The sequence below is a fragment of the Acomys russatus genome, chromosome 15, assembly GCF_903995435.1.
Source record: "Acomys russatus chromosome 15, mAcoRus1.1, whole genome shotgun sequence".
In the NCBI taxonomy this organism is placed as follows: Eukaryota; Metazoa; Chordata; class Mammalia; order Rodentia; family Muridae; genus Acomys; species Acomys russatus.
In genome coordinates, this window is record NC_067151.1 from 59588620 (window position 1) to 59601696 (window position 13077).

The following is a 13077-nucleotide window of genomic DNA, read 5'->3' on the forward strand; positions in this document are numbered from 1 at the left end:
AATTTTAATTTTTTATAATTCTTTTTAATGTATCTTCAATGTAATTAAGTGATCCTATATCACTTTCTCCATCCCTTTCCTCCTTGAGCCCCTCCCAGAAACCCTCTCTAGAAACCCTCCCATGTCCCTCTCCCACTCTTGAGTCGATAGCTTCTTCATTATTATTATTATTATTATTGTTATTGTTGTTATTATTATTATTATTACATAATTATATGTGTACACAAATACATGTGTATATGTGTATCTTCTGCTGAGTATGTTTGTGTAGTTCATATGTTTATAGTTTCAGAGCTGACCACTCTGCATTGGACAGCTAATGAGGGGCTCATCCTTGGGAGAGGCTGCTTCTCTTCTCCCAGCAGTGTGTATTGCCTATAGTTTTTGGTCTAGAGTTAGAACCCTGAGAAAATTTCCCCCATTCCATGTAAATATGTCCATTGATGTTGCCACCCTTCTGGTCTTGGTTATGCAGCCATTTCTAGAAGAAACTGTTACACAGCAGACACTCTGGTATTATGGTTCTCACCGCCACTCTGTGGTGTTCCCTGAGCCTCCGACGCCGGAGCCGTGATGTAGATGTGTCCGTTGGTGCTGGGCTTCCCATGTACTGTTGGTGATTGGTATAAAATTTATTATTAAATTAGCAGAACAATGAACCACATTCTAGACATGCAGCAAATACAATGTAATTAAATCCCAGGAGATTACTGAAAAAATATTTTTAAATAAATAGGCACAATAAGGTTACAGGAATTAATTTAAACCCTAAGTCTGGAAAGTTTTAGCCATGTGTGTATATTTATGATTGTACATGAGACATACAAAATGAGATGATTGTAAAATAGTTTCATAGTAGTTTTATTTTTGTCTTGTGAAGTCTGTAAAGTATGGCTTACCTTCTATATCCCTGGGGTTCTGGGCATCAAACTCCAGTGCTCATGCCTGTGAGGCCAGCTCCCCAGCCTCTGTGTTTTCTTTAATAGCAGTTGTAATTTACTATTTGTTTGTATTATTAATGCGTTATCTCTTCCTAAATTATAATTTCCCTGAAGATAAAATTCTAGAACAAAAGACCAAAAGAAAATATATATTCCAAATATGGAAGTGGAAAGTGTGTTGAAAGCAGGAGTGAACTATAAGCTATTGGGGTTATTTATGTTAAGCCCTACATGACATGTTAAGTCATTGTTAATAAAAATAATAATAAATTTCAAACAAATTATTTTTGTTAAGTATTCTTATGATTACATTGAAGGCTTTTATAAGTGAGCATAGCACAGTGTGTGCCCTCTTACATTTGAAAATTTGGTGCATCTGTAATTTGGAAATTTTTTAATTGAGGGTCATATTAGTGATAATATTTATATACAGAATTCTGTGTTATAGGAACTTCGTACAAATCCTGAGTTTTAGAAATGACAAGTAAGGTGAGTAGAGTCATAAAAATTAAATTATTTTAGAGCATAAATTAAGCAGTAAATTAAGTAGACAAGACTCAAACTCAGTTATTCTTTCCACTGTATCAGATTGAAATAGATTATAGATAGCCTATCTGCTTGTAACCCATGGTTTCTTTTGTTTTAATGTATTTGAAATCATAGGGTTTTTTTTTAAAAACAATACTTAACTAGGTTTATCTAGATGTGTTGTAGTTTTTCCTACTTCAATTTTTTAAAGTTATTGTTTTCATTTTACTGAAGAAAGTAATGTATAAAGATGATGCATTATCTACTAAATAAAAAGAATTAAGTTCAAACCTCAATATGAAAACTTTATTTTATTTTATTTTATTAATTTATTCATATTACATCTCAATTGTTAGCCCATCCCTTGTATCCTCCTATTCCTTCCTCCCTCCTGCTTCCCCCCTACTCCCCTCCCCTATGTCTGTGACTGAGGGGGACCTCCTCCCCCTGTATATGCTCCTAGGGTAGCGAGTCTCTTCTTGGTAGCCTGCTATCCTTCCTCTGAGTTCCACCAGGCCTCCCCATCCAGGGGACATGGTCAGAAATGGGGCACCAGAGTTCGTGTAAAAGTCAGATCTCACTCTCCACTCAACTATAGAGTCCTATCCATAGGTCTGGGTAGGGGGTCGAAGTTTACTGCCTATATTTTCCTTGGCTGGGGTGTCATAGTTTGAGCAGGACCCCATCAATATGAAAACTTTTGGCATTTTAATGAAAACTCAACATTTGAGTTCTAAATGTAATATAATACACTTAGTCAAATATTCAAAACTTTTTATTTGTGTGCTAACAAAATAAACTTGTAAGTTAATATGTCTCAGAATATAAACATTTTTTCACATCCTGTTGTTCATCAACTTTTTTTTTCCCTAAAGAAAGCTTTAGGTTTTTATATCGTAAAACATATCATTTCATCCAGTGGCAAAAGCTAAAATTTCATTTTCCTATCTCTTTACCCTCATTGTCCTGTTTCCTAACTATAGTTCCACATCTTAGTTGTCAAGGTTTCCTACTTGAATAAAAGGAAAGCAAGCATAAACTCTGGAGCAGCGTTTTGGACTTCCCAGCCCCCTTTTTTGGTCTCAGTTCTTTATATTAATGTGTTGGCATTTGATGTGCTTGGCCAGATCGAGGGGAGTGATGGTTTTAGTTCAGTGGAGAGAATTGGTGACTAATGAAGGGAGAGTCACACAGCCTGGCTGCACAGGCCGTTCCTATCAGTGGGGATTGTACCTTCATGAAGAAAACTAAAGCATATGTGTGGTCACAACCAATCCTTGTCATTATGCCATGAAAGCCTTGGGATCTGTGATCAAAGCACTGAGCTTATTCTGACTTGTGCTGTAACCTCTGTTTGAACCTATCACATTTTTATTTTAGGAGATGATACACTGAAGTTTGACCATGTCACCTGCCTCTAAAACCTATCTCCCTAATTAACTGATAGAAATTAAAATTATTGTCAGCAAGCTGAGGGAAAACATGAATTGTGAATATATCTGTCTTCTGTCAGTGTTGTTTACTTGTCATTTCCCACTGATGTTTTAAAGTATTGCTGAACATGTGTTTTTTATCCAGAGTTGAGTGTTCTGTTCAGATGAATATAAAACATACTTCACTTTGTAAGTGTGCATTTAAAGTATCAGAAAAACATAATCTCTGACTCTGTTACTAAATTTCATCTGTCAAAGAAGATAATTTTGAATGGGAATATTTGGTATTATATCACAGCATGATTCTTAGGGAAATATTGTTTTCAGAAGGAGACTGCTGAGATGCCGGAATGCTGCCATCATCCACAATAGTGCCCGGTTCTATGGATATGTGCTTTTTTGGCTTATATTGATGTCTTGATTGAGTTTGTGTTTGTTTCATATTAAGAGGGAATTCAACTTTCATCAATTTATGGTGTTTATTTATTTTGAGATTGCAGTGTGTTTTAGCTCTCTATTCTCCCCTTTAGTAATTTAATTGTACTTATTTGGTTATATAGTCCTTCACACTGTACGTAAAATCTTCATAATATCACTTCAGTGTCAGGTTTGTAAAAGACTTGTTCTATTTAAATTTGTGTTGCTTTTAAATGTCCCCTGATTCTTTGTTTTTATGGAAAAGGGATCACTAAGATATTAGACCTAGGCATTTAAGGTTTTCACACCGTATTTATTCTTTTCACTTTATTTTTAGCCCTTAAACTAATTAAATTTTTTCTCATTGATTATTAAAAATAAATAACATATACACGCCAATCTTGGTACCTCTTGTTAAGATACCTTCTTTAGCAAGAATGTCCTTGTCTTTCCCTGCTGCTATTTTTTTTTTTAAGTTTCAATACCATTTTTCTTTCCTTTTGTGTAATATGTGTGTATGTGTGCTCATGTGTATATGCAGGTACATACATACGACAGCAGACATGTGAGGGCCTTAGGACAGCCTCTGGTGTCAATCCTACCACACTGGCTGGATAGGGATTTTTTTGTTTGCTACTGACTAGGCCAGACCATTTGGCCTAGAAGCTCCCAGAGATCCACCTGTCTCTACCTCCAACTCTGTAAGAATAGTGGGCTTAGAGACGTGCCCTCCAGCACCAGGCTTTACATGGAGCCTGGGGCTCAAAGGTCAGGTCTCATGTTTACACAGCAAGCATTTGACCTATTGAGGCCTTCCCCTAGTCCTCACTACTATTTCTCTTTCGGTTATTCATTTAGCAGGTTTTTACTCAGTGCCCAATATGTCATACACTGTACATGGGCTGGAGAGTGTAGCCAAGAACAGAATACTTAGGGCCCACCCTTTCCCGGTGTCTTTGTTTTAGAGAAAAAAAAATGCAAACAGACAATTATAAACTGACTGCAGATTTCAGCACTAGGAAATTTCTACAGTGTCGTCTTTTACCTGCAGCCCCCTGTGACCACCCTGGCTCTTAGGTTTCGTTTCCCCCTTTGAATTCTGAATGCTGTTTGCTTCTACAACCAGCCTTGTCTTTTAAAAAAAAAAAAAAAAATGGGTCCTTTCTTGCACATTTCAAAGGTCCCTCATTTTGACCTATGTTTTATATGGACAGAAAACACTTATTTCTCTGAACAAACCTTAGCACAATTATCTGTAAAGATTAAGAACTAAAAAATTATTTTTGAAATTATGTGTTGTGTCACCCTTTTTAGCTACCCAAGGCTTGAGTCAGAAAGAATTTACTCACCTGTAATCTGAACATTGAGAGGTGAGGTCATGAAGTCATGAGAAAAACTCTGAGTTCCAGGACAGCCTGGGCTGCATAGTAAAATCCAAGGATAGCATAGCCTGGGCTACAGTGTGAAAAAGTCAGAAAAAGTAAAAATAAAAGGATCTTACTTTATTTTATTCTTTCCCTAAAAGGTAATGTTTGCATTCTATTTTTATTTCTGCCTATACTAAATTCTTCCTACACCATTTGGTGTCCCAAAAATGTACTCTCAGTTAATACATTAATAACTCCTTATTAAAGTAAACATAAACATCATATTGACCAACTGAAACATATAAAAACCATCCCAATTTGGATCTAACCTTTATTTATATCAAAGTGGTGGAAAATCCACCCATAATCATTAAAGTGATAGGGCAAGACCTTCAACTTCTTAAGGCTTGAATGAGAATCTGGGTTTAGGGGCTGCCTAGAAAATTGGCTTTTCTCCTTCATTTACCAGGAAACTGGGACAGAGGGGAGGACATCCTATTGGGACTCTAGATGAGAGAAGCATGGGAGAATGGCAAAGTAGAAGGATCCAGAGGGTCCTAGAAACCTACAAGTAGAACATTATGATAGGCAGATTTGGGCCCAGGGGTCCCGCTCAAACTAAGGCACCAGCCAAGGTCAATACAGGCGGTAAACTTTAAACTCCTACCCAGATCTAGCCAATGGTCAGAACATTCTCCACAGTTGAGTGGAGAGTGGGATATGACTTTCTCATGTACTCTGGTGCCTCACATTTGAACATGTCCCCTGGAGGGGGAGACCTGGTGGCTCTCAGAGGAAGGACAGCAGGTTACCAAGAAGAGACTTGATACCCTATGAGCATATACAGGGGGAGGTAATCCCCCTCAGGAACAGTCATAGGGGAGGGGAATAAGGGGAAAAGGGGAGGGGAATAAGGGGAAAAGGAGAGGGAGGGAAGAATGGGAGGACACAAGGGATGGGATAACCATTGAGATGTAACAAGAATAAATTAATAATAAAAAAAATTTTTTAAAGTTACATGTATAAAAAAAAAAAAAAAGAAAGAAAGAAAAGAAAATTGGCTTTTCTGCCTTATATCCATTCAGCTTTTTAGTCTTATTGTTAAAATGAGAGTGGGTAGTCTTCTGGAGGGAGGCATCTTTGGCTCTCATACCATGTTTATTTAGGTTAGGAAACACTTGCAGACACCAAATCCATGTTGTCTAGTGACGGCTTCCTCCCCAGGCTCTGTGGGAAGGGTGTCCCCTCTGAGAGGCACTTGCCTGGGCAGGAGGTGAAAGCCAGTCTCCTCCTCATGCATAAGCGCCCTGCCCACCCTCACCATATGCTCTCTTGTGCCTGCCCCACACTGCCATCCCTTCCCCTTCCCTCCAGGCTGGATAAAGCTACCATAGGGGGCTGGGCGTGAGGGCACACCACTTTAATCCCAGCACTAGGGAGGCAGAGGCAGTCAGATCTCTGTCATTTTGAGGCCAGCCTGGTCTACAAAGAGAGGACAGCCATGGCTCTGTGTAGCAGAGAAACCCTGTCTTGAAAAACAAACCAAAAAAAGAGAAAAAACCTACCATAGATTTTAAGAAACATGTTTCATTAATCTTTGGGAAAATCATATACCTATCTCTTCTTTAGCTTCTATTTTTCTCTGTCTGTAAATCTGTTAGGCTGGTGTGTGTCTGTGTGTGTGTGTGTGTGTGTGTGTGTGTGTGTCTGTGTGTGTGTGTGTCTGTGTGTGTGTGTCTGTGTGTGTGTGTCTGTGTGTGTCTGTGTGTGTGTGTGTGTGTGTGTGTGTGTGTGTCTGTGTGTGTGTGTGTGTGTCTGTGTGTGTGTGTCTGTGTGTGTGTCTGTGTGTGTGTGTGTCTGTGTGTGTGTCTGTGTGTGTGTGTCTGTGTGTGTCTGTGTGTGTGTCTGTGTGTGTGTGTGTCTGTGTGTGTGTGTCTGTGTGTGTGTGTGTGTGTGTGTCTGTGTGTGTGTGTGTCTGTGTGTGTGTCTGTGTGTGTGTGTGTGTGTCTGTGTGTGTGTGTGTGTGTGTCTGTGTGTGTCTGTGTGTGTGTGTCTGTGTGTGTGTCTGTGTGTGTGTGTGTGTCTGTGTGTGTGTGTCTGTGTGTGTGTCTGTGTGTGTGTGTGTGTGTCTGTGTGTGTGTGTGTCTGTGTGTGTGTCTGTGTGTGTGTGTGTGTGTGTGTGTGTGTGTGTGTGTCTGTGTGTGTGTCTGTGTGTGTGTGTGTCTGTGTGTGTGTGTGTGTGTGTCTGTGTGTGTCTGTGTGTGATGTGAGTATAGGGATGTGTGTTTTATTATGCCCATGTGGAGGTGTGAGGACAGCTTTTGGGAGTCAGTTCCCTCTCTCTTTCCACCATGAATCCCTGGGGATGTCAAACTCAGATCTTCAGGCTTATACAATGAGAACTTTTACTGTTCAGCCATCTTGGGAAATTTCTGTTTTTTAAAGTCAGGGATTTATTACATAGCCTACACTGGCTCCAGCTTACTACGTGGTCCAGGCTAGCCTTAACCTCCTGGTGACATGTCTGTCTTCCCTCAGTTTTCTGAGTTCTGGAGTTGCAAGCATAGGCCAACAAGCCTGCCTTAACTTTTATCCAGTCATTTATACTACCTGACTTTATAAAGATGGTATGAAGATTAAAAAATGGTAAAGTTAATTAGAAATTCAAGCTCTAATCTAATATGCAATAACTATTAGCTTACACTAATAATAATAATAGTAATAATATTATTATTATTATTATTATTATTATTATTATTATTATTATTATTATTATTATTACCTACATAAAATAACATGCACTTGCCTTTCTTTTCTTTTCTAATTAGAGATTAGAGTAACAGGCATGGCTTCCAAAGATGATGTTCTTAGAATTTTGTGTGTGAGAGCTATCTAATCTAAGGTTAAACCTTTAACAAGATTCTTCTTTTTTAAAAAAGTAATCATCACTTTAGAAGTCTTTCACGTCTAATGATCATACATTGTGGGGCATTTGAAGGACAAGCTCATTCTGCCCTGCTTGGTTAATTATCATGATTGTAAACAAAAGATGTGCAAATCAAAGTCAAGCAGCATTCCATGTGGACTGTGAAAGTGATAATAGCTTAATTCTTGCTAGATCTTCTTTCTCTGCTCTGGCAAGTTCATACTGACCTTGTCCAAAATCTGATGACCTCTCTATTTTACTACTGCTTGGAAATTTAGACCTGTGATAGCTGGCCCTGAGGGGGTTTCTGAAAGACCACTGAGGCATTGACCCATGTCAAGCCTGCTCTACAGGGCCTCTGAAAAAGTTACATGTGGGCCTCATCGCCACAAAGGCCTACCCAGCTGGATTTTCCTCCTTTTAAAATATTGGTTTTACAGTCATTATATTTAATTTAATCAGTTTCTTATGCAGGTTGTTTTCTAGATGGATGATTTTGATCTTTTATTACAGTTATATCTTTAAAAATATGTTTTATGTGAAAATTACTGTTTATCTATAGCTAAAATGCAAGTAATTATTTTCCAGGTTAATAAAGAGACCACAGTAATAAAAATTTAGCTCTTATAACATAAAGATTATTTTGTGCTATAAATTCCACATATTTCACTTTAAAAATCTACGTTGGGCTGTTATTGTTATAACATGCAATCTCTGTTTATATATTGGGATCTTTGATTATTACTTGCTTATGTGAATTTAAGGTTTTTGAAGTTTTTCAGTGTGTCCTGAAGGAAAGCCTGTGGATGTGTTTATTAATATGCTATGTCCTCTTTCCTGGTTACAGTCTTCTTTCTCAACAGAAAGTTGATGGCAGAACAAAGAAAAAAAAATACCATACATATTGTCGTTGTTGTTCTGTGTAATGGGAAATAATCAGATCGTGTTACATATATCTAATCCACATACCATATTTTATGATGTAACATTTTTTTCATTTTTATATAGGAACTGATTCCTGAATTTTATTATCTCCCTGAGATGTTTGTCAACTTCAATAATTATAACCTTGGAGTGATGGATGATGGGACAGTGGTGTCTGATGTTGAACTTCCTCCTTGGGCCAAAAGCTCAGAAGAATTTGTTCGCATAAACAGATTGGTAAGATAGTAATCATCTGCTCTGTCATGTGTTGATGTAAAACATTAACCCTTGGCTGTCTGAACACCGCTGTAGCTGAGAGAACTGGCTGTCCTATTCTGTATTAACCGAGTGCTTCACTGACTGCCGTATAGCTCATGAAAACTGCATTGAATTAAAAGTATAATGGTTTGTTTCGTGCAGAATTTAAGTTGCTTTTCACATGTTCTTGATAGTTTAAAACCATAAGCAGGTAATGATAGAGAACGGGAGCCCTGACAAAGAAGGGCCGTGCTGCCCTGCAGGCTAGAAGACCACAGGGCATGTTAGTAACAAACATCTTCAGCTTACATCCTGCACATACAGTTTGAAAGAAACCTTCACACTGTTATGTCGAGTATGAAAACTTTTTTAAAAAGTGCTTCCTGTGCTTTAAAAACACAGTAATTTCCTCCATTACATGTTTTATGAGAAAATTGCAGTTACTCTTTTTTTTTTCTTTTTTTTTTTTTTTTTTTGCCTTTAAAGTTTTACGAAAGTTTGGAATGAATGAGTATTCTCAGTATTTAAAAGTGTTATCCTTTCCATTCCCCATATTAATAATACAATTTCTGGTTAGAGATAGCTTAGCAGTAAGAGCATTTATTGCAGAAGACCCAAATTCAGCTCCAAGCACCCACATGGCGGCTCATTGCCATCTGTAACTCCAGTCCAGTGGACCCAATGCGCTCTTCTGACTTCCAAGGGCGCCAGGCACACACGTGCTGTTTAAAGCACACACTGTGCTGAAAACAGCACGCTAGTGTCCTCATCTGTAATTTCCTCCATTACGTGTTTTATGAGAAAGTACAGTTCTGTTATTTTTGCGTTTGAAGTTTTATAAAAGTTTGGAATGAATGAGTATTCTCGGTATTTAAAAGTGTTGTCTTTGCCAGTCTCCATATTAAAAATATAATTTTGAGCTGTAGGGATATGCCAGGTGCAGACATACATACAGGCAAAATAATCAAACCCATAAAATAAGTAAATCTTAAAATTTTTTTAAATATAATTTTAATTACCTGGTGTTTTTATTTTATGATTAAACAAAAAAAAAAAAAATACATTTGGGTTTTCCAGGTAGCATTCCTTATTTTTCATACCAATAATTATATTTTAACCTTATCTTCCAGATCCTAATTAATCCCACTATTACTGACATGTAACATTTTACACAAAATAAATACACTTTAGGGCAGTAGAAAGACAGACTTCGGAATTAAGCCAGCCTTCCCAATCATGGGTCGATCACATTGTCAGTTGTGGGTCGATCACATTGTTGGCAAGTTAGTACTGCCCTTGTTTTTTGTTTGTTTTGGTTTTTTTATAATTTTACATTTTTGAATATAAAATTCTAATTTTGTATGTGACATACCTCTGTTATTCTCAGATTACAATATGTCCAGAAGATAATAGTTAGTATTCATAACATATCACTCTAATATTATTTGTGATGCATAAAACACCTTACCCATACCGCAGGCATTTCTAAGATTCTCACTGTTCCTTTGACCAGTGTGAGAGTCCAAGGCAAGGCTTAGCTCTGAAGGATGCTGACCGCCATGCCAGCCACCCAAGCATGACCGCGCCTGCGCGGTGCTGCTCTCAGGAGCATACTGAAGCTATTGTTATGTGTCCATTTGTACGGTGACTCCTTTTTATCTCTGTGTTCCTTCTTTTAGGGTAGACTCATTGAGCTGTAATCATATAAAATCGTCATACAAAATCAACCTTAAAAATAAATATAAAAAATGAACATTAAAAAATATATAACCCTTAGTTAGCTTCAGCAAATTCATACAGTTTAAACTCACTACGATCCAGCTTCAGAACGTTTCCTTAGCTTCAGAAAGTTTTCTTGGTCAACTCTACATTTAGCCAGCAATCCCAGTCCTTTCCCAGACTGCCATGCATTGTATCTCTGCTGTTTTGCTTTTATAGAAATTTAAATTAATGGCATCATACAATATGCTGTCTTCTTTTGCCTGGCTTCTGTCACTTCGCATGTTGTTTTGTTTTGTTTTGTTTGAGAGTTGTCCATGTTGCTACAGATAGCAGTAATTAATTTCTTTGTATTGTTGATTATTATATCTATTATATAGAAATGCCATATACTAGTTATTTTATCAATTCATGAGTATTGGTAGGGTTTTTTTTTTCCTGTTTGGGGGTATTATGAGTATTTGTGTACACAATTCAGGATGAACATGAAGTTTGGTTTTGTTCGAGTTTTCTGGAAATGGATTTATTCCTGGGAATATATTACCAATGTGGCCTGGTGCTTGTATTCCTACCAGTGTTTCAGGTTTGAGTTTTTCTCTGTCCCTCACAAGGCTGGCTATTGTCAACATTATGAACTTAATATATTCTAGTAGGTCCCTGTTGTAATTTACACTGACTGCTCTTATGGCCAACAATATTTAGCATTTCTTCTACAAACTCGTATGGTCTTTGGTGAACTATGTCTTCTATTTTTATGTTGGACTCTGTTTTTATGACCAAAATATGTAAAAGGTTTTTGTATAGTCTTACTAACAGTTCCATAATCCAAAAAAATGTTTTGAGAATATTTTCAACTACTTCTTGGCTTATCTTTTAACTTTATAATAGTGCCTTTTGAACATAAAATATTTTAGGTGGCAGGAGGACTGAAGCTTAATGCACTTAATGACAAAAATATTAAACATCCCCCTATTCTTGAGGATATATAATATTAAAATTATTTTTGCTAGGCAGAGGTGGCATATTTCTTTAATCCCAGCAATCTGGAGGCAGGGATCAAAGGACACAGGCTGATCTCTTGAGTTTGAGGACAGTTTGGTCTACAGAGCGAGTTCCAGGACTACGTGAAAGAACCCTGTCTTGAACTCCTCCTACCTCAAAAAAATCATTATCTAATTATTTTATTGTTGAACTGCTTTCAGAAATACTATGTAAAAATTTGTTTCAGGTTAGGGCTATAGCTCACTGGTAAAATACTTGGCTAGCAAACATAACACTTTTAGTTGAGGCCTAACCCCGTACGCTTAAACATCTACAAAATGAAAGTTTAGATTTCAAGGAATCTAGCTGTTTTCTAATCATTACCAGAATTAGTTATTAACAATGAAAAGATGTTTGTTAATGTCTTTGTTTAATTTTAAAGTTCTAAAAGGCATTTGATAAGCTCTATTTCATAATTTTGCCAGTATTTTCACATTTAAGAAACACTAACTGTGTGAACTGAAGCAAGTCATCCTTCTGAAAGCAACACTGCCACCCTTGCCCTACAGGTTCCACCTGCAAAGATTCAGGTCTGTTTGGGAGAGGTTTCTTTACCTTTTCTTTTTTTGGGACAGGGTTTTATGTCTCCCTGACTGGACTCTGTGTAGCCAAGAAAGACTTTGAACCTGTCCCTCCTGTCTCTATCTTCTGATGTTAACATTATAAAATACATGACATGGTTGCCTCATAGAGTGCAGGGGCTCTTCAGGCATGCTAGGTGCTCTACCAAGTGAGCTGTATGTAAGCCCATGGAAAATATTTTTTAAGGACATGAAGAAAAATAAATTTGTACATTTCTAACTTAGCAAATCATCTTTCAGTGGGATTTGAATTTTGACTGCCCATGCTTTAAACTCAGAATGAAGATGAAATAATATACAAAATAATATTTTGTTCTATTAGTTATGCATTTACTAAACTTAGCAAGTTTACTTAACAATTATAATTTTCCCAGTGATTCCTACTGCCATGACTTTTATTCAAATCTTTACATTTAGTGTTCCAAATTAAATTATATTCCCAAACAAAGCCAAATAGAAATTCACTGCAAATCAAATGTAAACATAGTGTATAGTTGAATATCTATCACAATATAATTCATAATCGCAAAAATATTGATTTTATTCACATGTCTTTATGGAAGAATTTAATAACTTATTCATTCTAAAGCAATCTGTGTGCATCTGTGGGGAACAAAGCTTTCCGCAATGCAATGCATGTTGGTGCACTTTATAATTTCTTTTAACTTTCTATCGGTGTCTGAATTTCTAGTGGTATTTTATGTAGCTGTTAGCATGTTATCACATAAGGTTTATCCTGTCCTCTTTTGGTTTACCTCTGCACGTCCACAGATTTCATGCAATGACTTTAGCTCATGAAATGCATACTACTTTGATCTGTGACCTTTTTGTGGTGCTAATCGGGTTCCTGATATCATTATGCCTTACTCATTAATCATATTTCCTGCAGCCCGTCAGGCAGCCAGACAGCGCAAGCCCCTGTTTCCAGCCCTCTGTTGGCAG

General features: G+C 37.1%; 1 protein-coding gene across 1 annotated transcript in view; it reads left to right on the forward strand.

The window, feature by feature from the left end:
- Positions 1–13077, forward strand: part of Lrba (LPS responsive beige-like anchor protein) — a 540702-nt gene that overhangs the window by 414598 nt on the left and 113027 nt on the right. The window contains exon 47 of the mRNA XM_051157393.1: positions 8621–8773. Coding sequence (XP_051013350.1) covers positions 8621–8773 — 153 coding nt within the window. The remainder of the gene's footprint in view (positions 1–8620; positions 8774–13077) is intronic.